Source organism: Meriones unguiculatus, chromosome 1 (genome assembly GCF_030254825.1).
Source record: "Meriones unguiculatus strain TT.TT164.6M chromosome 1, Bangor_MerUng_6.1, whole genome shotgun sequence".
Classification (NCBI taxonomy): domain Eukaryota; kingdom Metazoa; phylum Chordata; class Mammalia; order Rodentia; family Muridae; genus Meriones; species Meriones unguiculatus.
Window position 1 is genome coordinate 29,045,606 of NC_083349.1, and position 27,970 is coordinate 29,073,575.

General features: G+C 52.1%; 2 protein-coding genes across 4 annotated transcripts; one reads left to right on the top strand and one right to left on the bottom strand.

Annotated features, from left to right (window-relative positions):
• Nucleotides 1–256: 256 nt before the first annotated feature.
• Nucleotides 257–15,316, top strand: Slc15a3 (solute carrier family 15 member 3). Of its 2 annotated transcripts, none has more exons than XM_021636035.2 (8): nt 257–1,421; nt 6,410–6,687; nt 10,815–10,962; nt 11,884–11,994; nt 12,518–12,686; nt 13,509–13,667; nt 14,557–14,712; nt 14,847–15,022. In XM_021636035.2, exons 1-8 carry the CDS (start codon nt 864–866, stop codon nt 14,957–14,959), a joined length of 1,692 nt encoding a protein of 563 aa, XP_021491710.2. In that variant the 5' UTR covers nt 257–863; the 3' UTR covers nt 14,960–15,022. The 2 variants fall into 2 exon arrangements, with proteins under 2 accessions (XP_021491710.2, XP_021491709.2); XM_021636034.2 differs by lacking the exon at nt 14,847–15,022 and adding an exon at nt 15,029–15,316 and having other exon boundaries at nt 263–1,421.
• Tmem132a (transmembrane protein 132A) lies at nt 15,234–27,627 on the bottom strand. Of its 2 annotated transcripts, none has more exons than XM_060386694.1 (11): nt 27,375–27,627; nt 24,925–25,139; nt 24,381–24,599; nt 23,193–23,524; nt 21,419–21,568; nt 20,896–21,091; nt 20,654–20,797; nt 18,994–19,196; nt 17,562–17,835; nt 16,945–17,136; nt 15,234–16,536 (listed from the first exon to the last, which is right to left on the bottom strand). In XM_060386694.1, the coding sequence occupies exons 1-11, from the start codon at nt 27,472–27,474 to the stop codon at nt 15,496–15,498; spliced, it is 3,066 nt and encodes a 1,021-aa protein (XP_060242677.1). In that variant the 5' UTR covers nt 27,475–27,627; the 3' UTR covers nt 15,234–15,495. The 2 variants fall into 2 exon arrangements, with proteins under 2 accessions (XP_060242677.1, XP_021491708.1); XM_021636033.2 differs by having other exon boundaries at nt 20,896–21,094.
• Nucleotides 27,628–27,970: the final 343 nt, after the last annotated feature.

Genomic DNA, 27,970 nt, shown 5'->3' on the forward strand with positions numbered 1-27,970 from the left:
CTGGGTCTTCTCAGCTCCACCGGGCTGATCTCACTGGCATCACCACAAGTTAGTGTGGAAGGATCCTGAACTTCCTCCAAAGGTGGCTCCCTGGGTAGAAGATGCCCCTCAGTGTCTGCCTGCCTCATCCCAGCTACAGAGGCAAACTCCAGTGGAAGAGGATGCTGCCTTAGGATGGCAAGGGGGGAGGGGGTGAAAGGAAACCGAAAGGAAGGTCCCTTCCTGGCCCTGGGAAAGCCGGCAGACCCGGGCTAGGAGGGCCGGCAACAGCCCAGGAGAAAGGAGATTTTTAGAAAGCTGGATGAGAAGGGACCCTTGTGACCCACAGGCTTTCATTTCTCCTAAATACTGGGTGACGTAGGCAGCCCCAGGGCCAGTGAAAGGGGAAGTCCGCAGTTTCTTAAGAAGCAGAGAGAGAAGGACAGAGGGGACTGGGAAGAGGAAGGGAGGCAGTCAGGCAAAGAGGAGTGTGTGGAGGAGGTGGCAAGGCCAGGGTGTGCATTGAGACCCAGGTGTCATAAAAGACCAGACAACAGTTGAGAAAAGACAGACAAAGGGGGAATTTAGCAGGAAAGAGGGGGAGGGTAGAGAAGTGGAGTAATCGGGGTGACAGGGTGGGGTTTGGGGGAAGAGAAGGCCGAAGTGGGGGAAGGAGAGGGCAGAAGCACATAGGAGATGAGCAACAAGAAGGATTGAAGAGTGGAAGGAGAGAGTGGAGAATTAAGGAGGAGATCGAATCTAGGTAGCAAACAGAGGGACCTGAGGGGAAAAAAAGAGGGAAACAAGGGGAGAGAAAAGAGAGCGTTCCGATTTAGAGGAAAAGAGAGGATAGAGGAGAGGGTTTGGGTCACAGGAGGCCCAGGATGTCTGCTCCTCGCGCCGGAGAGCAGCCAAGCAGGTCCGGAGAGCGGCGACCGCTGTTGGCTCAAGGCTCGCGGGCCCCCCCACGGTGGAGACGGACAGCGGTCGCCGCGGTGCTGCTAGTCCAGCTGCTGGAACGAGCTGCGTTCTTCGGCGTCACCTCCAACCTCGTGCTCTACCTCAACAGCTTGAACTTCAATTGGGAGGGCGAGCACGCTTCGCGGGCCACGCTCCTCTTCCTGGGCGCCTCCTACCTGCTGGCTCCAGTGGGAGGCTGGCTGGCCGACGTGTACCTGGGCCGCTTCCTCGCTATCTCGCTCAGCCTGCTGCTCTACCTGGCCACCACCGGCTTGCTGCTCACCGTCATCACCGACGATGGTCGCAGATCCTTCTGCGGAGAGATGCCCGAGCTTCCGCTGGGACCCGCCTGCCCATCCGGAGACTGCCAAAGCTTCTGGTCCAGCCCCTACTGCGCGACCACTCTCTACTTGGTGCTCCTGCTCCTGGCGCTGGCTGCCAGCTCCGTGAGGAGCAACCTCACGTCTTTTGGGGCTGACCAGGTGAGTAGACAGAGGCATTGTGTCATGGAGACCCATGGAGATCCCGAGGCAAAGGTTCTAGCTTCCAGAGAGACCTCAGACAAACCACTTCCCCTCTCTATACCAAGTTTCCTTATATGAAGACAGAAGGGCTACTTGCTCTGGAAAGAGCCATGTAGGAGCCTCAGTAAGATTAGCCACAGGTCCCACCTCTGAGCCATGGCCCAAGCCCAGGCCAAGTGCCTTTGATTTTTTTAAGACAGGGTCCCAGGATTCCAGGCTGGCTTCCAATTCAATTTGTGGTTGTGGAGGGACTTGAACTCCTGAACCTCCTGCCTCCACCTCCCAAATGCTGGTGTGCCACCATGCTTGCCTCAATGGTGTATGTGTGTGTCTTGTTTTGACACAGGGTCACACCTCTGTAGCCCAGATTGGTCTAGAATTCATTAAGGAGAATGAATGTCACATTGTGGCTATCCTCCTGACTCAGACGCCTATGTGCTGGGATTTCAGATGTGAGCCACCACGCATGGTTGCTTTCCGTGTTTTAACCTGGCCCTCTGAACTATCCCCTAGGTGAGTAGTGTTGGGGCCCCTCAACTTATCTCAGATGACAGAGAGTAAGTCATGAGGGCTGGTGAGGCAGCTGAACCTCAGGTCCCTCCCTGCTTGAGCCCTGTCCTAAGGTGCCGATGGGACCTGGGGGCGGGTGCAGGAGCCAGCCAGCCTTTTCTCACTCAGCAACACCAGAGGCGGTGACTAAAAGATACTCAGACCTCATCTCTACCCCTCCCAAGAGGGGCGGCTAGACATCAACCTCAGCCCTTTACATTCCCCTGAGCCATGATGTGGCATGAGGGAAAAACAAGGCCAATAAATACTTGCTAAATGACTGACTTAAAGTTTTCTGATGTGGCCCTGTTTTTGGTAGATGTACACAAATAGGATAGTTGATAATAAGCAAACAAGTAGAGGACATTATTAAAACAACCATACACAGTGTGAATGATTAAAGGCAGAATCTGGAAACGCACGGGGCCAGCCATTGGAAAGGTGAGGGGTCCACAGGTGATACTGGCAGCGTGACCAGGCCACTGGGCAAACTGTACTTTCTAACTCACTTCGCTTTCCTCATAAGCACTCACAGGAAGGTGGTTTTTAAACGGGTTGTCTTCTGGTCGGCATCCACAGCCCATCACCCCTCCCAGCTACCGTAATCCTTGCTAAGGATTTCCCTTTTCACTAACATTCATTATATTCGTTTATGTATGTGTCTTTGCAAGTATATGTGCACACATGTGAGCAGATGCATAGCAGAGGTCAACAGAGGGCACTGGGTCCTTTGGAGCTTGAGTTACGGGCATTTGTGAACAGCTTGGGCCTCGGGTATCCTTCTCTTCCTCTCATATGGCATTGACCAGAAGATTCCCAACACTTGCTGAAAGGAGTGCCCCTTCTACTAACTTTACTCTTTGATTGACACCCCACTGCTTTACCGACTCCCAGCTTCCCTGAAACCCCGGAGTAGATAGGGGTGACCTGCTGTCACGGGGGCTTGTAGGCAATTAACAAACTTACCCTACAAAACAGAATACAAAGAAGAGTTTGTTGCTACTGAGTGTGCAGCTGGCTGGGAAGTAGCTGTTATGCCGCCTGCAGCACAGGGTAATAATGCGTGGGCCTCCACTTGGTTAGAGTGAGGCCCTTTGTGGGCATTTCCTGGCATGTGATTTGTACACCACGAAGAAAGGCAGCCCAGATTGGTAGTGTACAGTTCTGGGAGGTCAGCATGAGCTGCTATATATAGAATTTCCAGTTGGGTAATATCAACTATGCAAACGAGAGCCATGCAAATCTAGGCAGTTTCTGCTGATCAAAATTAAGCCCTGACCAAAGCTCAGGTTGCAGGGCAGTTCAGTCAGCTCAGAGAATTCTGCCCACTAGCAGCAGTCTGGGATTCCTGGACCAAGCTTGTGAAAAATTCCCTAGAGGAGACCATCTCCGTGCTCTGGTCTTTCCGCCGTCCCTCCGAGGGCCTCTGCCACCAAGCACCTCTTCTCTCTTTCCTTCTGATGAAAGAGCTGGTTGCCCATAGGCCAGGTCACAGCGCTGTGGCATGCACAGCTTTACTCGGTGAGTTGTCTCTTCAGCCCAGTCACTGTTATTTTTAACACAAAATCGCTATGTACAAGATGAATATTGTTTCTGCGTTGGCAAGCATTGCAACAAAATTATTGTGCTGGAATTCTTGATTCTTGATTCACCAGCTGGTGAGAGAGGCTTCAAAGAAGACTCTGGGTTGAGGGGCTCCTTTCCCTTCCCATCTCCCTGTGATGTTTGCTATCTTTGTATCTCACTCCCTAGGAAAGTGTAGAGACACTGCACTGGCTCGAGGCAGGGTAGATGTCATTGGACTGAAGTTCTTTAAAGATGGCTCTACTGCAGTGGAGAGATGGGCAGAGCCACAGGATTGGGCTACGAGAGCACAAGACAGGCTGTTGCAGCATTCAGAACCGGTAGTCCGTCTAGGGACATGGGGAGCCTGGCACCATCTGGAAGAGAGCTATGCCTAGGAGCTGTGAATCAGCCCACTTGCTGATTTCAGGAAGGGCAATCCATCATTCTCCACAAGGTATTCACTTGCTCTGGGAGGACTCATTTATTTCCTGCTTGGGCTGCCTGGCCTTTCCCTTCAAGTTACACTTGTCATACGTATTTATTTCCAATTAATAAATGGAGGTAGCTGTTCAGAATGGAGCATATTCAATTTTCTGCTTGAAGGTCCAGGCAAGGATTCTCAGCAAGCTGACATGGTGGTGCCCCTCCTTTTTCCCCCAATGGTACCTTAAGGAATCCCCAAGGCAATGCAATTTTAAGCACATCTGTACAGATTACAACTCTACGTTTAGATAAGGAGAAAAACATTTATCTCTTCCTCAGCATAACTGCAAGGAAAGTGTGGGAGAATCCTCTTAGCAAGCGAAAATCTGTATTCCATGTTTGGAAGAAGGACAGTGATGAGTTCTGAGATTTGGTGGCTATTGGAACACGGCTGTTATTCAGACCTGGTACGGCAGGCCTGTAATCTCAGCTACTTGGGAGGTATAGGAAAGAGGATGGCAAGTTCTGCATAAGCCACAGAGTGAGTTCAAGATCAGTCTCCAGAACTTAGTGAAAATCTGTTTCAAAATAAAAGCCAAAGAGGGCTGGAGATGTAGATACAGGTATAGAGCACATGTGTAGCGTGCTTGGGGCTCTAAGCTGGACCTTCAGCATGGAAGGTAGAAGGCAAAGGGCTAAGAGCATACGCCACGGAATCATGAGGGCCTGAGGGAGGATCCTGGCAGTCCTGTAAAAAGCACACTGTGGGGCTGGAGAGATGGCTCAGAGGTTAAGAGCACTGGCTGCTCTTCCAGAGGTCCTGAGTTCAATTCCCAGCAACCACATGGTGGCTCACAGCCATCTATAATGAGATCTGGTGCCCTCTTCTGATGTGAAGGCATACATGCAGATATTGTATCCATAATAAATAAATAAATTTTAAAAAAGAGCTGTCAATCTAAAAAAAAAAACACACACATACACACTGTGAACACACGTGTCAGTCACCAGTGTTGCTACCCCACTCACTCATAGATAAACCGCATGCACATGATGCACACACATATATGCAAGAATACACAGGCACATGTATATACACACATAAACATCAACGAACTTGCACACACTCACACACATATATATGTTTGCGTACATATATATAAGTCTCAGCACAAATGCACACACCACAAACAATGCAGAGATTCATTTGAAAAGTGACCCTCAGTTCTTATGGCTTCTTAGAAATTCAGGAGCCTGGGCCTCCTTGCTGAGCTGTAGAATTAGAATCTAGGGGTCATGGTCTGGGAATGGGGAAGCAGCCAGAGACAGCAGGACAAAGTGGACTATCTGCTCTACATTGACATAAGTCCTGGGATAAGATCTACCCTTGCTGAGGGGCCTGTGAAAGATGGTTTTTTTTTTTTTTTTCATAAGCTCAGAGCCCACTCTGAGTGCTGTGCATCTAGAGCCATTTCCACCTACCTCCGCTGCTACTCCAGCTTCGTTAGGCCATGCACAGAGGGAGGGAGGCCCATCAGAAGGGGAAAACTTCCATGCAATAACTCAGCCTGCAACTTGAGCTGCAAAGAAAATTCTTAACCAGTCTCGGTCTAACCCTTCAGTAGCAAGCATACAAAACGTTTACTGGTGTAGCCCCTTATGGATCTTTTGCTGATTGACGCACAGTGTGGGCTGTTCAAAGGCAAAGGAATAAGTCAGCCAGAAGTGAACAAAATGGCTTTGAAGACATCTGTGGCATGTCTTAGTGAGTGACAATGAAGACACAGTGTGTGTGTGTCGCGAGTACATGCTATCAGCTGGGTAAAAGTGTTTCAGTCGTTAACTGGCTCTCATGAGAAGGGTGTAAACACGGATGGGGTAGATGGCTCAGCAATTAACGCGCTCACAGTGCAAGCATGAAGACCTGAGTTGGTATTTCCAGAACCCACACAGAATGCCAAGTGGACCTGGTGGCCGGCCTGTAATTTCAGCCTTCAAAGGCAGAGATAGGATCCCCAGAACAGCCTGGCTAAGGAGACTAGCCGCGTTGGTGAACTCTGGGTTTGACTGAGAGACCCTTCTTCACTGAATAAGGTGAAGACAAGCAATTGAGGATGATTCCTGACATCAGGTTTCAAACCTCCAAAAGTACTCCTACACATGTGCATGAGCACCCCTGGAACATGTGTTTTCTACATACATACAAACATGCATGAACACATATGTACGTCACACACATGAAAAAAGTATGTTCATTATTCATTTAGTGGATGTTTATCAAACATATATTTGGCCATCAGAGATTACTCATGTACTTGCTTGCTGACTCCAGAAGCATCCCTGTGGGACGTGTGCGTACAGAGGACCTCCTGGGTCCTCCCTAACTCTCATCCCTGGCTGAATGGCAGGTGATGGATCTTGGGCGCGATGCCACCCGCCGCTTCTTCAACTGGTTCTATTGGAGCATCAGCCTGGGTGCCGTACTGTCCCTGCTGGTGGTGGCCTTCATTGAGCAGAACATCAGCTTCCTGTGGGGCTACAGCATTATCGTGGGCCTCGTGGGACTGGCATTCTTCATCTTTCTCCTTGCCACCCCCGTCTTCATCACCAAACCCCCAACAGGCAGCCAAGTGTCATCTATGCTGAAGCTTGCATTCCAAAACTGCTGTCCCCGGTGCTCTTCCAGGTAAGGACGGGCAAGGGGGAAGCCAAATCCAACTTGTTGGTCTTCTGTTTGGCTTCAGGCTTGTCACTGAATGAGAACCTGCCCACAAGTGGGCCGGAGGTGCTATGACTGACGACGGAGGTTGAAGTGAAAACATTAGGGGTGCTGGTGGTGAAAACAATAGGGGTTCTGGTGGTGATGTTGATGGTGTTGTTACTAATGATTCTTTAATGAGAGATCATAAGGACAAGGCTGTGGGGATCGCCCAGTCAGTGAAGAGCCTGCCTTACAAGTACTTGGAGGACCTGAGTCCCTCCCCCAGTACCAACATAAAAGTGCCCAAAATGGTAGCACAATCCTACAGTCCCAGCACCGGGGAGGAAGAGACAGGTGAGTCCCTGGGACTTGCTGAACATCCAGTCTGCCCTAATTCACACGCTGCAGGCCAAATGAGATCACCTCATAGAAAGCAGCCAGCATTCTTAGAAATGAGACCCAGGGTTATTCTCCAGCCTCTGTGTGTATATGCACACATTTGCACCTGTGTAAACACATACAGGCGCGCACACACACACTGGCTTGGGAGATGGCTTAGCTGATAAAGTATTTGCCGTATGAGCATGAGGAGCTGAATTTAGAACCCCAGAACCCATGTAAAGAGTGAGGCATGGTCACACACACCCTTGTAATCCCAGCACTAGGGGTAGGGGGAAAGATCGCTGGTTTGCTGGTCTACAGCTTGGCCCAGGTTCAATGAAAGACCCTATGGGTCTCCTCTGGTCTCCATGTGCACTTGTGCTTATAGATTTTTCTTTCACCTCTCTCTCTCTCTCTCTCTCTCTCTCTCTCTCTCTCTCTCTCTCTCACACACACACACACACACACACACACAAATTTAAAAGCATGTTGATAGGTGAGAAGGAATTAAGAGAGTCAATGTCACCTCTAGCCTACACAAGAAGGTGCACCGACACTGTTCTAACTTCATTCTGTTGCTATGACAAACACCATGATCAAGAGAAACTTAGAGAAACTGAGCATTGGTGGTGTGCCCCTGTAATCCCAGCTCTTAGGAAGCAGAGGCAGGTGGATCTCTGCCTTTGAGCTCCAGGACAGCCAAGGCTACACAGAGAAACCCTGTCTAGAATAACAAAAGAAGAAGAAAGCAATTTAGAGGAGGAAAGGGTTTATTTCCACTTACCAGTTACAGCCCATAACTGAAGAAAGTCAGGGCAGGAACTTGAAGCAAAAATCATATAGGAATATTGCTTGCTGGATTGCCCAGGCTCATGCTGGCTCTATACAGCCCAAGACCACATGCCCAGAGAATGGTGCCCACCACAGTGGGCTGGGTCCTATATCAATTAAAAATCAAAACAACTCCCCACAAACATTCCCATGTCTGGGGGCTGGAGAGATGGCTCATTAGTTAAGAGCACTGACTGCTTTTCCAGAGGACCCTGGTTCAATTCCCAGGACCCAGATGGCAGCTCACAACTTTCTGAACTCCAAAAGCTGACACCCTCACACAGACATATGCAGACTAAACACCAATGCACATACAATAAAAATAAATAAATTTAAAAAGTAAACACACACACACACACACACACACACACACACACACACACACCCATAGGACAATGTCTTAGTTGAGACTCTCTTCTCAGGTGACTCTAAGCTGTGTGAAGAAGATGACAGTTAAAACTAAGTCACCTGTGCACATAAACTCAACACACACACACATGCACACCTACACATTCATAATTTTAAAAAAAGAAAAGAAAAGGAGTCTAGAGGACAGTGGTGGTCTCGGCAGCAGTGATGGTATGTTGACGAGACACTGGAAGTGGGCTGATAGTGACAATCAGCATGGTCCGGTAACATGATGAAGTTACCTGAGATATGATCTGAATCTTTGGAGAGGTGTTATCCTTTCTTGAGTCTCAAAGGATGACACAATGCTCTTGGCCAAGAAAGGGTTAGGGTATTATCAGGACAAAGGGCAAAGAGCAAAGGTCAAAGATGGAGCCACAGTTGATCACAATTACTCTAAAATAAACAACTCTGTTTTTAGGATCTTCAGAAAGCACCTGCCATGGTCACTCCCTCAGGAGCGCACACCTAAGAGAAAAGGATTCCAAGTGTCCTTGGAAATGCTTGGTAGTCTACTTTTGTCCTTTCCATTGGCCTTTAAAAACTTCATTTATTTAATGAGTGAGTGTGTGTGAGTGAGTGAGTGTGTGTGTAGATCATAGGACAACTTGAGGGAATCAGTTTTCTCCTACCAAAGGGGACCCATGGGCTCAAGTCGTCAAACTTGGTGGCAAGTGTCTTAATCCATTGATCCATCTTGTCAAACCTCCAATCTCTTTTAATTAGCATACAAGATAACAGATTTCAGTCTGGCATTTTCATACATCCTAAGTTTTTGTTAACCCTGCTCCATTCGCTTACCTGCCCCCACTCCTCATGGTACCCTTCTGCCCCCTATTCTCCCTTCCAGTTTTCTATCACATGCATTCTATTGCTCTTCCTAACTCTTGCCTTAAAGCCTCTTTTTGGTCTCCTCTCCTGGCTCCTTTCTAGTTTCCTAGCATCTAAACACAATCTCACATACATATAAGCATGTCATAACAGTTGGCAGCTGGGATCCACACATGAAACCAGGCAGCACTTGTCTTTCTGAGCCCGGGTTACCTCATTTAATATGATACTTTCTCATTCCTTCCATTTCCCTCAGATTTCATAATTTCATTGCTCTTTATGGTTGAATAAAGTTCTATTGTACCCAACTGACCACTTATACCAAGCAGATCTGTCTCTAATTCCTGGCTGGACCCAGACCCAACTGGGATGGGATCTAGAGTCTCATCTTTCCCCAGCCTGCTCGGTGGCTGAAGGTCAGTTAGTGAAGTTACATTTGCCAAGGAGTCTGGTGGTTTTAATTAGCTCTTACTGCCTCACAAACCACACCTCAACTTACTGACTCAAGCTCCAGCTTTTCATCCTCTCTCAGATGCTGCGGGGGTAACTGGGGTTAGCGGGGTGTGTCTTCTGTGCCCTTGGCATCAACAGGTCATTTGGGAGCTTTAAAGGGCTGGATTCTAGAACATTCTCACACGGTGGGAGTAGATGTTGAGCTCAGAGCTCAGCTGGGAGTGATGGTGAGAGCCTCAATTTCCCCTTCCCATGGCCTCATCTGTTGCTTGCACTTCCTGGGGATGTTGTCTGGGCTATGAGAAGAGAGAGCATTCTAAGAAGGAATGCTCCCGAAGGTGGGAGGTAGATGAAGCTGTGGGTCTTCTTCAGGGTTGCAGAGGCTTAGACTTGCAAAGCATGGCATCTGCCTCTTCCTATTGATCAAAGCATCACAAAGCCAGCTTGGATCTGGCAAGAGAAACAGGCAACGCTGTGGAATTCTGGGAGGGGAGGAGTTGATGGCAGCTGTCCCTGAAGAAGACCAGCTGGACAATTTCCTTTTGGAGTCTCAGAGGACAGCTCAGGGCTTTTGTATGAGAAAGTTCAAAAACCCTGAGGGCAAAGGCTAAAGGTTGTAGCAGTGGTCAGTCTATTTGGTCTCCTAATGGTGGTCCTTCCATCTCTGCCTCTCTACTCTCCGCCTCTCGGTTTAGTCCACTGAGGATAGACCTGGGGTCAGCAACAAGGGAGCTGGAGTACATCAAGTCTGTGTCAGAGTCCGAGTCAGATTTGTGCTGGGAATTCCATGGTTCTCATGGTAAATGGATGCCCTGGGTCAAAAACAAAAATAAAAGCCTCTGGCTCTGGTTTTACCACTCCCAAACCCATCAGGATAATTCTGATGGCCACCTGTGATAGCTTGGGTGACATCAGTCTCCTCACTAGTGGGGATGATAAGTCGGTGCTGGTGGTCTTAATGGTGTAATGGAGGAAAGGACTGGCTGGGATACCCCAGGGTCTGGGAATTGGTTCTCTCCATCCACTGTGTGGGCCTGGGGGATTAAATTCAGGTTAAAGGTAAGTGCCCTTACCAGCTGAGCCATCTCACTGCCTACTCCCAGTGGGATCCTGGGAGGAGGGTGATAGAGGTAGAAACTGTGGCCTTGGTCCTAGACAGAGTCAAGTTGTGGCTGTCTTTTTTTCTCTCTCTCCCCGTGGCCTTACAGGGACTCTGAAGCTGCCCACCTATTGCCTGCCCAGAGGTATCAACAGCCAGGAGCTTCTCCACAGGAAGACAGGGACAACTTCCAGGTGCTGGTGAAGCTCCTGCCTGTGATGGTGACCCTTGTGCCTTACTGGATGGTGTATTTCCAGGTAGGCTTCCCTGCCTTCCGAGCAGGGGCCTGGCAATCCAGCCCCTCATGGTCCTTGCAGTAGAAGCCCACAGCATTACCTCCCCAGGGTAATGGTGTGTGTGCATTCAAGTGCATCCAGGCATCTACATGTGTCTATGTCCATGCGTTGCACATGTGTACATAGACTCCCCATACATGTGAGTGTGTGTATGTGCATGGTCTATATGTGCATGTGCTTTCACAAGTGTGGAGGCAGGGCAGCAGCCTAATCCATCCCTAACCCCAAAATAACAAGGCCATTGCTTCCCACGCCCTCCCTCTTCACTGGAGAGAACCTAAGATAGGGTCGTAGCCTGCTAGTCTAGGGTGGCACAGACTGTCCCACATTATCCGGAGACGTGGGGAAGTTGCCCACACCAGCTGTCAGGACATTGACATTTTTCCACAGAGGCTGACAAGTAGCTGCTGCCCCAAGTGACCCCAGAGTCTCCTGGAACCCCTGCACTTCAAGGCAGCTAGACTGCCAATGTCTGGTATAGGAAGGGGCAGGATCACCAAACCCGTTCCTTCCAGCAGCTGTGCCCAAAGCTGTGCTGGCAGATCAGTACCTCTCCAACCTTTGGGACTCAGGCTGGCTTCAGTGTCGGACCGCAACTCCCGGCTGTCATGACATTCCCCATTTCAATAAATGCTTACCTTCTCATACCCGCCCTGTGAAAGACCAGGACACACAATGTGACAGGCATCTGAGAAGCTGTGGTTAGGCTCTGGGCATTGCTCATGGCCCAAGAACATCAGAGGCTCCCATCCCCAAGGCTGCCTCTCAAAGAGAAGTGGGTTGGGGTACCTTTTGCTGACTTGAGGAATGCCTGCCCCAAAGCATCTTGGAGCCAGAGGTCCAATGGCTCCACCACCCTAACCTGCCTCCATCTCTCCACAGATGCAGTCTACCTATGTCCTTCAAGGTCTCCACCTCCATATCCCCAACATCTTCAGGACCAACCCTAACAGTAGCTCTCTATCTCTGAGATCAGCCAGCAGCAACTACAGGGTAAGTGTGTGATCAGCCTCAGCCAGGCTGGGGCTATGAGAATCTACACCTGTGTGAATAGGAGGAAATGGGGCTGCCTGTGTCTCCCCTACTCCTCAGTGAGGCAGCACGCTTAGGACACAAGAGGAGCACCTGCAGGGTGGGGGGATGCGTGCAACATCCTGCCCCTCTCTCAGCATGGTCAGCTGCCCACAGGAACTCAGGCCAGGTGTCCCCACCCCGTGCTACTGCTCACCATCCATTCTGCACCCCCAGTTTGAACATTCCTGTTCAACACTGCCTTCACCCCTATTGTCCTGGAACCATTTCCACGCTGTGCTCATGATGGAATTGTTGTGTCTAGGAAGAACTTCTTTGTTTCCCTTATATAACCCTGTCCCCTAGTTACGCAGTTGAGAAGGCTGAGTTCCATGGGTGATGGGGGTGGGGCAGGGTCACTAGCCCTGGGTTACCGAGGGATATTGTCCAGCCCAGAGCTCTTTCTGCTCTGTCAGCTTACCTCTCCTGGACCTCTCCCACCCAGATCCCAGAAGCCTGGCTCCTGCTGGCCAGCGTTGTGGTGGTGTTGATTCTGGTCCCTGTCAAGGACCACGTGATTGACCCTCTACTGCTTCGGTGGAGGCTACCGCCCTCAGCTCTGCGGAAGATGGCCCTGGGCATGTTCTTTGGGTTCACGTCCATCATTGTGGCAGGTGTGTGAGACATCAAGTTCATTCCACCTTGGGTGAGAGGTCTGCCCTCAAGACACATAGTATAATGGAGTGAAAGTCATTTGGTGGTGTGCAGTTGTAGCCCTCAGCACCCAAAAAGATCAGGAGTTCAAGGCCAACGGGGGCTGCATGAGACTGTCTGAAAACAATGAAAAAAATAGGGGGCTGAAGAAATTGAAGCTAAGCGAGCACTGTCTTGTTGATCATGTGCAACAGAAACTGTGTTCTTTTATGGCTACATTCCTTACAGTGTTTTGTCCTATTCATCCTCAGTAATCCCAGGGATTTTATTGCTTCTGGGGTAAGGGGATGGAGTCTCCACAGGGTTAGGTGATTTGCCCAGGTTGCACAAGCCAGTGGAAGAGCCAGGATGATACTGCAAGTCCCCCATCTGATTGTGATTCCTTCACCAGGGCAAAGGTGTCTCCCAAGCACTGAAGGGGAGAAGACAATAAACATAAAATCCAGGCTGGGAAAAACGCCATAATACCTAACATTGCACTAGAGGAGTCATGTGATCCCGAGGAAAGTAGGCCAACCTGAAAACCAGATATACTGGGACTAAGATTCAGCCCTAACTGCTTATCGCCTGTGCAGTTCTGGGCTGATTGCTCAACCTAAGTTTCACTCTCTTCATTTGCAAAGAATGCCGTAACAGACTGGATTAATGAGAACTCCTACGAAACACAAAACCTAGCAGCCAAGGGCATCCCCTCCCCCACCCCCCAAAAAAGAGATGGAACTCGAGCTCTAAACTGCTGCCTTGGGTGGTCTGACTGTGCTCTCTTGTTCCCACCCCCCCAGGAGTCCTGGAGAAAGAACGCTTGCAGTACATCGCTGCCAACCAGACTGTGCCTCAGGTGATTGGGCACGACTTGTACTACGCGGCGCCACTGTCTATCTGGTGGCAAATCCCCCAGTACCTGCTCATCGGGGTCAGCGAGATTTTTACCAGCATCCCAGGTACCCCGGATTCCCTCCCCAGCTCTTACACTGGTGCTGGGTTCTGCTTGGGTGTGTACCTTCCAACACACGGGCACAGCCCTCTGGCTTCTGTGTGAAGGAGGCATTGAGTCTGCATGTGCTCCAGTGAGGTTTGAAGCACTTTCTAGGCTTGAGCCAGCCACTACAATAGACCCTGAGGAGGTGAAGGTTAAGAGGCATTTCCCATACATCCCCTTTGCCATGGATTCTGTCTACCTTTGGCCTTCACAGTCTGCCTCTTTCCTCAATAATCCCTTAGGTTGGGGGCTCCTCCCTTCTGGAACTCAACTTTGTGTCCTAGTGTGTGTGTGTGTGTGTGTGTGTGTGTGTGTCCCAGCCTGATCAAGGAACCAGAACTGTAAGCATTGGGCAGACTCTTCCACTAGGCCATGGTGGAAATTCTAGGTCCTGATAAAACTGCGAACTTAAGTTACAAACAAAACAAAACAATCAGTGCTGGACTGGGGACTGTAGAGTGTGGCTGGGCTATGGGTCAAGTGGAGAGGGACAAGATGGGCCTCTGGGAAAGCTAAGTCAGCAAGTATGGGAAGGAAACAGCATGAGCCCAGCACGGTGTGGAGTGAGGGGATGGCCCTGGAGTGGAGTGTGGAGAGGAAAGTCACAGCGGGTCCAATGAGTAGTGCTTATGGTGTCCAGGGATGTGCTCTATCAAGCGTGGACAAGCAGGGCCGATAAAGCTCATCATGTCAAGGGTACGCCTGTGCTGTCAACCATGAGAGCACAGCCATCCAAGGGAATTAGGATAAAGGCTTGGAAAAGAGTGTGATTCCCCCACAGTGGAAGGCTGCCATTAGGACCCATCTCTGCTCCTCCTGTAGCTCAAGCCCCTTCCCTCTCTCCCCAACAGGTCTGGAGTTTGCCTACTCAGAAGCCCCACGCTCCATGCAGGGTGCAATCATGGGCATCTTCTTCTGCCTTTCGGGGGTAGGGTCACTGCTAGGCTCTGGCCTGGTGGCCTTACTCTCCTTTCCAGGAGGCTGGATGTACTGTCCCAAGGACTTTGGTGAGTGAGAGGGGATCCTTCCAAGGAGAAGACAGGGATGGAGGGAGGCTTAGGGATGGGAAGAGCAACCATGCTTTAGACTCTCAGCCATCACTGTTGATTGGTCACATTTTTTGCCTGGTGTTTGCTTCAAGCGTCCGAATGGAAGGCTTGGAAGAGGAATGGGAGACACACCAGAAACACGTGGGGAGTTAAGATACTCGAGGGCTCTCTACCACACGCACACACACTATTCAGACCATACTGACTGGTATGCGGCTTTAGCTGCTAGCCCAAGAGCCCCTTCCCGCCCACATGCCAGCCCTCCTGTCCCCAGGGAACATCAACAACTGCCGGATGGACCTCTACTTCTTCCTGCTGGCCGGCATTCAGGCTGTCACAGCCATCCTGTTTCTCTGGATTGCTGGTCGCTATGAGAGGACTCGTCAAGATCCGGCCTCCCAGAGCTCATCCAGCAGGGTCAGGGGCTGAACTGATCTCCGCCCACCCAGACAGACAGTGTCACAGCGCTGGCAGCTGTGCCCATTCTCATCTCATTTATTCTGTACCCAACATTAGAATGAAGTGGTTCCCATAAATAAGGGGCATGCGCCCTCCCTCTTGACCATAGTCCACGACAAGGGGTAGGGTGGAAGGGACCTGGGTTGGGACCCAGCAGGGGACTCGGATCAACAAGCACCAGAAGATGAGCATGTGGGCCAGGCAAGAAGTCCAGCCAGACATCCCACTGGTCCCAGTGCCTGAGCTGGTGGCCAAAGCTGCACCTGGCTGGCTGCGAAGTAGTCAGGAGCTGCCCCGGATCCTCTCCATGTAGTTTCGAAGCTCCTCCGGGTCCTTTAGCCCCATGTCCTCGCACACCCAGCGGATGTCCTCCTCACCTGCTACCAGGATGGACTGTACAGCCGGGGCCCCTACAGGTTCCTCGGGCAGCTGGGCTGGGGGCGCTGGTGCAAACGTCACAAACTCTACTCGCTTCCGACGCCCCCCAGCGTCTTTGCGGGCCAGGGTACTCGAGGAGCCAGCAGTGCCCTCTGAAGCACTGGGGACCGCAGCTGGGGCGTCCCCTGCAGCCCCACTTTCACAGGGGCAGCCTCCCTCCCCCTTGGGTGGACCCGGGGGAGAGCAACGGTCCAGCTGACGACTCAGTTCTTCCTGATTGGTTCCCAGCCAGACCCAGTTATGGGGCTGGGGGGAGGCAGGGTCCGTAGCGCTGTCGGGAGGCTCTTTGCGCTGGTAGCGCAACACGAAGACCACGCCATTGACCAGGAAGATGAGGATGGCCAGACAGAAGACGCCCAGCAGAGCATACATTCCCAGCTCTAGGTTGGTGATACGCTGAGGAGCAGGCACCATCTCTTCCTCATCTTCCTCCTCTTCTTTGGCCTCATCCTCTTCCATCCCAGCTTCTTCTGCCCGCTCAAACTTGCCCCTAACATCCACGTGGGCCCCCATACCACCCGCTAGCTGCCGCTTCCCCCCCACAGTGGCTTCTGTGAGCGGTGGACTCCGGGCAGGGCTGGATGGGAGGGCGGGAGCTGGTGTGGGCAGTGGGGGCAGCCCCAGCCAGGCGGTGCCTGAGGCCAGGGGGACGCGATGGCGGCCCCGGCGACAAGGTTCCGGTGGGTGCAGAGCCACATGAAGGGGTAGCCCGCCGGCCCCAACCCCACTCACCACCACACCGAGTTGGGCTCCCTGCTCTTCAGCAGGCAGGACAGCACTGGGCTCCTCAGCTGAGACAGACAGTCCCAGGTCACTGCGGTCGTAGAGCTCAGCAGGGGCCAAAGTGTGGTCAGAGAAGGACAGCCACAGGGAGAGGGCCACCTCCTGCAGGGCACACAGACACAGGCAGAGACACGCGAGGGCGGGCACGCACGCATGCACACACAGACCACTCCCACAGTGACAGGCCACACGGAAGAAAGAGCACGGAGGAAACAGAGACACAGGCAAATGGACAAAACACAGGGAGAGAGGGGACGCGTGTCAATCACCTGGCTGCTACTCAGCCCAGGAGTCAGGAGAGCCTAATGAACCTCCCAACGCCATACTCCAGCCAGCCACTGCTTGATCACTTCCTGCCACAGAGAACTCACTTCCTCAGAGGGAAGCAGTCCTTGTTTTGAAAACCCTAGAGCAAGGGGTCCAAGTACCAGGACCCACTTCCTCCCATTTCTTCCACCATCAGCCCCCATCAATAGCAGCTGACCATGCTCCCTCACCCCCAGCCATCACCTGCTTTGGGGCTGGAAGAGATGACTGGGCCCAGCACATGGCCGTGACCTCCCCAGGGTGGGACGTGCCCCGACTCAGGGACAGTGCGATGCCCATCACTGGCTGCACCTGAAGCTCCAGCACCGAGACCTTGTCATCTGTCACAGCCAGTGCCTGCTCCCCCAGGATGGAGTCAGAGAGTGGGGAACGAACCTAAGAGTGGGGAGCAGATGCAAATGTGGGGTGAGGGGGATGTCTCCCCCCAAGTATCCTTTCTTGGCTCCCAGCATCACACCTCTACACTCTAATACACTCACAGACTCCAAATCCACAGCAGAGAACAGCACCCTTTTTCCGGAGGTGGTCCCTACACACTTAGACCCTAACCCTTCACAGTACGGCATTTCCTACAGTGAACCTCATTCTCGGTCTCCTCTCCCTCCTAGACTGCCCACCTATTCTCCCCAGCCACAGCCTAAACATCTTCTGCAGCCTTCACCCTGAGCCAGAAACATTCTGGAGACACCTTCTAGGTTTTGTCAAGTTGACAATGTTAGCCATCAGCCCATCTTTGACCTCCAGAACCCTGGGGGGAGGGGGTGGAGTCTCGCTCTTTAGCGCCCCCCGTGGTGGCTCACCTCGATAGAGGTGACTCCAGGCTCCTGTCCCACTAGGATGCGGCCGCCTTCCAAGGAGGCTATTCGAGGATCTTGCACATGGGCGTGGGCTGCCACGAGGTGACTCACATCCAGCATCCAATCAGGGCCGAGCAGGTGGGTGAGGCGGCGGCCACCGTCCTGCGGGTGAGCCGCAAAGGGCACCAGGAAGCGCACACCAGCTCTCTGGTACTGCAGGCGGCAGCCCCGGGAGCGCCGCTCAGCTTCGTCAGCCGCAGCTTCAGGCTCCGACTGCCTGTGGGGCGGGACGTCAGTGAGGAGCCCCGCCCACTGGGAATCTACTCCTTCCCCAAACTCCAAACTCAACAAGGCCGGGCCCAGCCACTCATCTTGAGGTTCTAGATCGAAGCTTCATGCCCCAGCTCCTGCCTCAGCTTGCCCAAATGACAAAACGATAGTAACGAGAGTCGTCTCACTAGTGTACGCCTCCTGTTTTTCAAATTCTGTCCTGAATACCCTCATCTCTGGCTGTCAAGTCTTTCTGCTCAGGTCAGGGATGCCCAGCCCCCAAGTCCTGACTGATGAAATGTGCCTATCCAGTTGACTGCACCTGTTTCTGGATAACCCTGGAGTGGGAAGGTGACAAGGAAATGGGGTTGACAACTCAGTTTCTGCGGAGCCTAAGAGCTACATTCCTTCCAGTGGCCCAGGCACTTCATCCTTGCCCTCGGGTTCTGGTGAGCCTCCCCACTCTCCAGGGTAGTTGTTTTTTATGGAGCTTGGGGCCATTCAAGGCTTCGAGGTACAGTAGTGAACATTTTCAGGGATGGAGTGTAGAACGGGAGAAGGATGCACAGAAAACCAAGCAAAAAGAATTCCTATGTGCCATAGCAGACTAGGAAGCAGGGGAGAGGGGGTGTGGTGGTTGCTAGAGCACACCACAGTGGTCAGGGTTCTGGAGGTCAAAGATGGGCTGATGGCTAACATTGTCAACTTGACAAAACCTAGAAGGTAACTCTCTGGGCCTGACAGTGAGGTGGTGAGGTAGCTCTTCAATCAGGGTAAACCCTAACTACGGTCAGTACCACCTCACCGGCTGTAGTCCCGCTACTGAATAAAAGGAGAAAGTAAGCTGAGTACCAGCATCCATCTGTCTCTCCACTTCCTGACTTTGGAAGCAGTGTGGCCTGTCCAGCTGTCTAAACTCCTGCCGCTATCGACTGCCCCGCCATAATGGGTTGTGCTTCGAAGTGTGAGCCAGAATAAACACTGCCTTTCTTAAGTTTCTTTTGTCAACTATTTTGTCATGGCAACATGGAAGGCAATTAATACAGGCTGCAAGCAGTGAGCAGTGTTTCTGACCCCAGCCTTGGTCCACAGAGATATCTGCTGCGCACCCTCAGTCCCAGAAGAAATCACAGAGTCCTATGGGCTCCTTCAGGCCTGAACTCACCCTTCTGATGGGCCTGGGACCCTCCAGCCTCGGATTTGCTCCAGAGTGGTGTCAGTCAGCTCAATGCGCAAGGGCAGAAGTGGGGCCCATACAGTCAGCTTCAGGGAAGCCCTCAGTCGGCGCCACCAGAAGTCCACCCGCACCCCCTTGGCACCCTGGCTCTCCTGGCCAGACACAAACACAGCATCACAGGCCTCCGATACCTATGGAAAGGCAAAGATGGGCCGAGACACAAAGGACAGGCATTGATACAGCATCACCAGCCATAAACAGGGCTAACTCATTCAGCTGTCTGCCACAGATGTGTGTGTTGCGGTTGGCTGGATGGTGGGGGCTGCTGTTCCTAGTTTAAAATATTTTCCTCTGCTACCAAAAACCCACTCCAGGGGCACTGGGCCATACTTTGGGTTGTCCAGGGGGTGAGCTGGGTCATTTGCATGTGACACACACAGCCTTCCTCCTAGCAGAGTTGGGGTTGAACTTGGAATTTCAGCCAGTCTTAGACCTTGGTGGCGGAGGCACTAACAGCCAGCTACAGCGAAGCGGGTGAAGGTGGAGGAGCCAAGACAAGCCCACCTACCCAGGAAGGTGACAGCCCCCAAGGTACTGTCACTCCTGCCTGGAATCTGAGTCAGTGCTTCTTCATTAGGACCTCAAGATGGAGAAATCTGTCTACCCTGTTAGGAGCCCCAGATCATTACAACAGTGATTATTATGATAATATTCATCAAATTATAACAGCAGTAACTACCGATGCTTCAGTTCTTGTGATCTGCTGGACACCATCTTAGGTACTTTTAACTCTTACGGCAACCTAATGATATGTGGTAAAGTTGAGGGACTGGAGGAGGGTCAGAGAGGTTAAGACACTTGCACCTGACCACACAGCTAGTTGATAACAAAGATGGGCTGTGATTATTAATACTGTCAACTTGGCAAAATTTAGAACTCCCTAGGAGACAACTCACTAGCCACGTCTGTGAGGGAATTTCTATACTGAGCTTACTGAGGTGGGAGAAATCCCTTTTGTCAGAGTTCCAGTGTTTATCTCTCTGCTTCCTGACTACAGTGCAATGAGACCAGCTGCCTTGAGCACCTTCATTCTTCCTTCCCTGCCATAATGGACCACACCCTTGAACTAGCAGCCAGAATAAGCTGTCCTTCCTTATGATGCTTTTGCCAGGTATTTCATCACAGCTGTGAGAAAAGGAACTAGCACAGATCTCCACAGAAACTTCCTGATGCCAAAGCACATGCACTCTTCCAGCTCAGCTCCCCGACAGTGCCAAAGTGGACGATGGATAACAAATGTGAAAATAAACTTAAGTCTGGGCGGTGGTGGCACACACCTTTAATCCTAGCTCTCAGGAGGCAGAGGCCAGCAGATCTCTGTGAATCTGAGGCCATCTTGGTCTACAGTTCCAGGACAGTTAGGGGCTACACAGAGAAACCCTGTCTCCAAAAACAAACAACAAAACAAAACAAGAGAGAAAATAAGCTTAAGGCTGAGCTTTTAGAGTTGCCACTTTATTCTAGAGAGATGATGAGTTGATGTCGGGACCCTCCCCATGAGGCTTGTGGTTGAGCAGCTGTTCTGCAGACAGGAACAAAGCCATGTGTTTGATTGCACATACTCACAGTGATGAGCACTGCCACTCACCTGCAGGACCTGTGTGTTGGCTGACTCACAGCCAATGTGTCCTGTGACCTCCTCCAGGGCTCCCCCACTGTCCACAGTGACAAGACGCACAGGGATGCGCTGGGGCACTCCAGTCAGTGGAGCCGTGTTCACCAGCTCCTCAGCCTGAGGGGGCAAGGGTCATTTAGTTCCGGGGCTCTCACCTCCCGGGGCTCCCAGGACCAGGCTTCCAGTGGGGCTGAGCGCAGATGGTAGCTTCTTACCTTGGCCAGTGGGACAAGGGCTCTGATGTCCCGCTCAGACACCAGGATCTCCCACACCATTTTATCCTTCTCTGCTTCGGGGGCCTGACCTGGGTACTCCAGCTGCCACGTGACAGGGCGAGTGACTGCCACGCCCCCACCGGTGCTATTCTCCACCGCAAAGTCCACCCATAGGAACTCAGACAGTTCAGGGGGGCTGCTGGCAGAAGAGAGAGAGACGATCTGAGTGTTTGCCAGCTGCCAGGTACCACCTGTGTTCACAAGCAGGCTCTACAATGATGCCCACTTGATTGGCAAGACCACGGCACAGAGGTGATACACCTCCCCCAAGATCGCAGTGCAAAGTGACAGCGCCTACCCTGAATCCTGGCTAGAAAGCCCAACCTGGCCTCCAGGCCCCTTTAAGATTCACAGAGCCACTAATCTATGTCCCCAAATGCTCACTGGGGTGGGGTAGGGGATTCATCAAACCCCTAAACCTGTACTCTAACATTTTAGGGCTAGAACTCTGCTTTGTACCTACCTGGAATCTGGCTCTGCAGGCCCAGCACGGTGACAGGTGATCAGGCTGGTGTGGTGCTTGGAGCCCTTGAAGCGGTCTAATTTAGCAGTCCAGAAGGTGGGCTGGGCTGGGCGAGCAGCTGTCACCTGCAGCCCTTTCTTTACCTTGATCCTGCAAAGTGGGTGTGGGTTGTTGGCCAAGATGGAGACTGAGCTGCCAATTGCTTTGGAAAGGCTGACAAGGCACTGAAGATGTCAGCCTCCAAGTCTGGCTTTCCCAGGTCCAACAGGAATCTCTTCTTATTCCTCCCAGAAGGACCCCATCTCAAGACAGGCCATATCAAACCCCTTCCTCTACCCACCGAAAAGTCACTTACAACTCTCTACTGCCCACAAGCTGGAGCCTGGGCCTTGTGTTCCAGAGCCTCTAAGTCCAGCCTCAATAAGGACAGAGACATCTCTCCATACTTCTGGGCTTGGACCATACCAATAGTCATTCCTCCCCAGCCTCCAAATGGCCCTAGGCCTTTGCTGGCTGCACCCACAGCCTTTCTTCCTAAATACTATTACTGTAGGTAATGATGGATGGCTTTCCCCCTTACTCTGCCCACCAGCCCAAGTCCTCAGAGTACTACACACGTTCAGCTCAGCACTCCCAGCCCATGCCATCTAATCTAGTTTGTGATCTCTCTTCCAGCCCTTGGCACAGATGAGGGCAGGGCCCTGCACACCTCTGGACAACCTCAGTGTTGTTGGGTCACGATGCGTGAAGGTGTGTCTCTGTGTATTCAGTTGTTAACTCTGTATCTGCAGAGAGCTATGGCCCATCCTGCTCTCATATTTTGTAAATATTTGTTCCTTCCTCACCTGCCTAAGGCAATCTAGAATTGTATTTGATTGGACCTAAGAAAAATCTGATGGCCAATGGCTGGGCAAGAAGGGGAAGGCAGAACTTTGGGACAGAGGGAGGGTCTCTGGAAGAAAGATTGAGAGGTGGGATTAGCCAGTGTGACACGGGAAGAAACAGACGTACCGAGCCGAGAGAGAGAGAGAGAGAGAGAGAGAGAGAGAGAGAGAGAGAACTAGCCACGTGGTGGGATGTGGGCTAGAATAGTCTTCAAGGAAGATGAGCTAGCTGAGAGTCTGCCCAGCTAAAGGCCTAAGCTTTAATAAATATTCATAAGTCTCCATGTCTTTATTTAAACTCTAGAGGGTCCAAAGAAGTCCTGTTATACAGTGTCAACTGTGGAGTCAGTGGATGAGTGAGACTGAGTGGACATAGGGAGACATGTGGGGTGGAACTCCCACCTACCCACAAGGTAGAGGAAAAGTTACAATACAGACCCTTGTCAGCTTCATTGGGTGGAGTGGAAAATGCTTTGGAGTAACTTTCTGCAAAAAAGGACATACAGAATGGGGGCCTTTAATGGGCAGGAGTGGGCTTTGTCTAAAGGGCCCCTCAGCAAGAGTGGCAAGCAGGGGGAACCTATGGATGTTCGAGCCTAAATAGATCCCATCTCATCAGCATTGAGTATAGCCCAGTACTGGACACTACACTTCTCGGGTTCCAAGCCTCTCCTGCTTCTTCTACCACAGGACATAAAGTCCCAGGGAGGCTTCCCACTTCTGGGCTGTGCCCTTCACAGTATCTTGCAATGCTCTGCCTGGAACGTTTATGCAGAACTCATGGTTGGTGGAGGCCAAGAGCACCAGCAAGGACCGCAAGAGAAACAGAAACCTGCCGTCTTCCTATTTAGGTCCCCATCCCCTCCTTCCTATGGGAACGCCATGCTCACCGCAGTGTAAGAAAGCTGGCTGTGAAGTTGCGTCGGAGCAGGAGGGTGGCAGTGAAGAGCTGGCCGGGCCTCAGTGGCACATTGGGTGCCCGCAGGGTGACTGCTTCATCCAACGGGACCTCCTGGTACTGTGGGGGGTCTGCAGGGTGCAGCTCCACACTGCCCACTGGGATAGCCTGCTCCCTGGGCTCCTCCTCTGTGCCAGGGCCACAGCTCCCAGGGCGCTCACCCGCAGGCTCTAGTGTGTAGGCCAGTTCGGCCCTTGTGGTGGCACTTTGGGAGAACCAGTGAGAAGGGAACTCCAATTCCACCACGCAGGCACCCAGAGATGGCTGCAAACACAATGGAAGCAAGGGTTGTGGTTGGCCTGGGGAGGGTGGGAAGGAGTCTTGTACCCATTGGCAGAAAAGCCTACTAAAGAGGTCTATGAAAGGTAGAACCAAGGACATCTCCCAGGTGCCACAATAAACAAGGGACCCACCAGGTCTAGGTCTCAGAATACTCTGTAGGTCACTCTTATCTAGAACAGACTTATAGCAAAAGGGGACAATCTTTATCAAGATCCCAGAGCTGCCTAGAGCTCAGAGTATCAGAACAAGAAACAGTTCTCTCCAGTGGGTTTTTGGGCTCAACTCCACAATAGTAGAAATAAAACTGACGAAAGTTAGCCGGGCGTGTTGGCGCACACCTGTAAACCCAGCACTCGGAAGGCAGAGGCAGCCGCATCGCTGTGAGTTCGAGGCCAACGTGCTCTACAAAGTGAGTCCAGGACAGACAAGGCTGCACAGTGAAAGTCTATGTTGAAACAAACAAACAAACAAACAAACAAACAAAACAAACCACAAAAGTTCCATCACTACACACAGGTTAACATGGCTGTTACAGTGACTCTTACATTTGTCTCACTTTCCTCTCCAGCTCTCTATGGGTGGGAACTGTTGTTAGTCTGTTTTACAGATAAGAAAACAAAACAACAACAACAACAAACAAACAAATAAAAAAACTGTGCCTCAGAGACATTAAGTTATATCTCCAAAGCCATTCACCATGGACTGAAATCCTAGTGCTATCAGGAGCCGAAAAGGAGTCAGGAGGCTCATGCCCCTAGACTTCCCAGACTGCAGCAGAGTCCTTTCCTCTCCACCCTGGCACCACTCCTACATGGCACAGCAGCAGAAACTCACTCACCTGGAAGCGGCAGGCTTGGTGGGCAGTGCCTGCAGGGTGTGTGGCATGCAGCCGGGCACAGGGCAAGCTGGCAGGTCCTGGCGGCCAATCCTGCCCTTTGAGGTGGAAGAGGACACGGGCATAAGGTTCTGCTGGAGTCACAGCTGCTTCCACGGAAACAGCCCGCACATCCCAAGGGACAGGCTGTCGGTGAGGCTCAGTGACCCTAGGAGGGACCACCTGGAAAAGAATAAAAGGATGCTCAACTGCAGGGCTGGGTGGAGAGGCAGATGCCACGCCAGCCAGGTCTGGGAAGGTGGGATGTCAGGCTTCTAATCTCAGCGTAACAGGAGCCTGGGGGCCTCAGTCTTCCTATGTAGAGAATGGGAAAAGCTATCTGTGGCCACATGGCCCTAATGTGCCCAACCTTGCCTAATTTCAGAAGTTAAGCAAGGGTCAGGCCTGGTTAGTGCTTAGGTAGAAGAATGAGAAGAACCCCAGAACCCCAAAAACAGCAGAACTCATGAGTCTCATTTGCTTGACCATCCCTGGGGCCCATCCTTACCTGCTGTGTGGAAAAAGGTGGGTAGGAGGCCCGGAGAAGTGGCTGTGCCCTGGGCCAGGGCTGCAGGAGCAGAAAGGTCTCAGAGCGGGAGCTCAGGGAAGAGTTAACAGATGGGTAGTGGCCCATCTGCTGCACACGAAAATGTTCAGGGGCATCTAGGAGTTCCAGGGCCACTGGCAGGTAGACAGGGTCCGTGGTGTCTTGGTTACTGCCAACTGAAGAGGAGTAAGGGATAGGCATGGGTGGAATTAGCAGAGGTTGAACTGGGCTCCATCCTCACCGTGGGCCTTGGCAGGAGAGAAAATGTACTATTTTCCAGATGTGGAGGAATCATCCCATTTCAGAGATGAGGTGACTGAGAAACTGAGAGCCTTACAGAGAGTCAGGGATAGGAGGTAAACCTCCCAGCCATCCCTTCTGCCTTCCACAGACCTTGCCTCTCTCTCTAGCAGAGCCTTTCAACATCTCTACACGTGCCTATTACCTACCTATCTCACAGGGGGCATATGGAGAGCAGGACTCCTCCTGCATCAGGGTCTGTTCAGTGAAAGATGGTTCCCAGTTTGAACTTTGTTGAAATGGAGACACTTTTGCTGTATCTGGGTCGTTTGGTGGACTTGGTTGAATACCTCCTCCAAGTCCAGTTACCGCCATGGCACACCCACACCAAATTTCTAAGCCTTATCCCTTTTTCCCTGATCTAGCTGGGAGTCCAGGTTCAGGAATGAGCCTTGGAGAGGGTACCAAAGAGGTCTATGAAGCTACTGGCACTCACTAACAGTGGGAACCACAAACCTGAGGAGACGGAGTATTCAATCATAAAAAAAGCACAAAGGCCCACTAAGGCTATATTGATTTGTTCTATAATCCCCAAAGTAACAATTTTTAAAGCACTTAACCCCCCCAAAAGAGTCAATTTTACTCGTATTAAACTGTTTCAGTTCTCATGCAATCTTGCGGGTTAAGTTCTATTCCTACAAATTCCACTTAATGGATTTAGCAAATGATGTATGAGGGTTCTCCAACCCTTGAGGGTGGACCTGAGAGGCTAGTAAGGAATCCACCACCAAGCTATCCAGCCTTTCCATCCAATGCAACACCAGCATGACACTTTCCCTCAAGGTAAAGTGCCTCCACTTTTCTTCAGGAAAGCCTGAAGGAAGCCTTCTGTGGTCATTAACCCCTCGCTACCCTCCTTGTACCGGCTCTGCTTTTCTAAGCCGGGAACAATCCTCCCGCACCTCTAGAATACCTGCAACCGCAGGCACAGGCACGTTCCATGTGCCTGGCTCTGCTGTCTCCTGAATTACCTGTCAACCCCAAGCTCCACCTTACTCATTCTGGAATTCCCTCAACCCTCCCTGGAGAGGTTTCCAGGGAGGCCAGAGAGCTGACTTTAGGTCCTAGAGCCAGTCACCAACATCTTGAAGCCTGGGTTTCCTCACCAGCAGGAGTGGGAGTATTTCGTAACCCTATGGGCAGGGGAGGGCTTTGTAAACTCAGTAGATTCCACGTGGAGTGAGATTGTTGGTGGGCAGAAGGACAAAGCTCTCCTCTCCTCACTGAGGTGGGGTTATCAGGGCTCCCACTGGGTCTGCAGGGTGAGGAGAAGTTCCGGAACCAGCTCCCTCTCAATCCCGCAGCTGAACTGGGATGAGGACTTTCCTTAGGGGCCTCCCCACCCCGCCCCACATCCCTAAGGCTAACAAGGGAGTGACTGCTGACCCCTGGGGTGGCTGCGGTCCACCTTCTAATTCACTGCTTCCATAATTACAATATGCTCAGTAGCTTGACTCCCACGGACTCCCATAGCCTCCCATCCCCGGGAGTCCAGCCCTCTTGATGGGGGCAGGAGGGTAGAGAGTGCTTCACCATCTCCCAGTCTCCCATAGCATCTTCCACCTTTCAGCCCCAGCTCATGTCACGCACGCGGTAGCTGCTACCCCTTACCCAGTAATGGGTACAACCACAAGGGCTCGGAAAGGCAAGGCTGGGGCTCTCCCAGAAGACTCCAACGTCGGAGATCTCCTTGGGATAGGGAGAGAGAGAGAGAGAGACGCACCTCTCTCAGGCAAAGAGACAGTTTTGCATTCCTGTGACTGGAGGGCAGGCGGCTGGGGGCTAGAACCGCAGGTTAGGAAGAGGTGATGCACAGGAAAGCAGGGCAGCAGGGCTAGACGCTCGGGCTGGAGAAGGGGCTCACAGAGGTGCTGGGACCGGGCAGGTGAGGACGGGGGTGAGAAAGCCTTAGGCTCAGGTAGGTGCATCCAGGTGGTGCACAGGGAAGGCGAAAGGGTTGTTGGCTGGGAGCCTGTTTCCCAAGGTTGGATCTCTCCAGAGCATCATTCTAGGTTTAGCTCCAGAGCCCAGAGGCTTGGGCGCATCACCGGCGCGTGGCCTCAGCCGGGCCAGGTCGCCCCTCCCCTCCCCTCCCCTCCCTTCCCGCTGACCTCTCACGACTTCCAGGGCGAGGGCCACCAGGAGGCAGAGCCAGGCACCGTGGGGCCCCCGAGGGGCCGCAGCCGCGCGTTCAGCCATCGCGGCGCACATCCTTCCCACCGAAGGCGGGTAACAGGCGCGCGGCTCAGGTAGCTGCGGTCTGGCCACGCATCTCCCGCGCCTGCTCCGCTCAGACAGCTCCGGACTGCCAGTTCCCTGCTCCGCCCGCCCGCGGCAGCAGTTCCCAGACAATGGAGCGGGAGAAGTGGGGTGGGAGGGAACCAGGCACATGGGCTGTCCCCTTCGTCCCGCCGGGTCCTAGTGCCCTGCGGATCCCAAAACCCAGAGCGCACCCGTACCCTAGGGTCAGGGAGAAGAGGGTGTCCCTGGAGACTGAGAAGATTGATGGCCGCTGCCAGGAAGATGCACAAGATAAGTTTTGGAATTTCTTTTGGAAGATGATGATCAAGGAGAAAACAAAACAAAAGCCAAAAAATGTTTCCTCTGCCTCACGCCCTCCCATAAGCATCCAACCTGTAAAGGCATCTCTTTAGAATCAGAGCTAGAAATCAGAGACATAAGGGAATGGAGCTGCAGGCACAGAAAA

Coding starts and splice junctions, on each gene's coding strand:
- Slc15a3 (XM_021636034.2), top strand. CDS start 864: ATGTCTGCTCCTCGCGCCGGAGAGCAGCCAAGCAGGTCCGGAGAGCGG. Junction 11,995..12,517: donor CAGCCAGCAGCAACTACAGG/GTAAGTGTGTGA, acceptor TCTCCCACCCAG/ATCCCAGAAGCCTGGCTCCT. Junction 14,713..15,028: donor GTACTGTCCCAAGGACTTTG/GTGAGTGAGAGG, acceptor TCCTGTCCCCAG/GGAACATCAACAACTGCCGG.
- Tmem132a (XM_021636033.2), bottom strand. CDS start 27,474: ATGTGCGCCGCGATGGCTGAACGCGCGGCTGCGGCCCCTCGGGGGCCC. Junction 21,569..23,192: donor GCCAGCTTTCTTACACTGCG/GTGAGCATGGCG, acceptor CCCACTTTGCAG/GATCAAGGTAAAGAAAGGGC. Junction 17,836..18,993: donor GTCCCAGGCCCATCAGAAGG/GTGAGTTCAGGC, acceptor CCCGCCCCACAG/GCAGTCGGAGCCTGAAGCTG.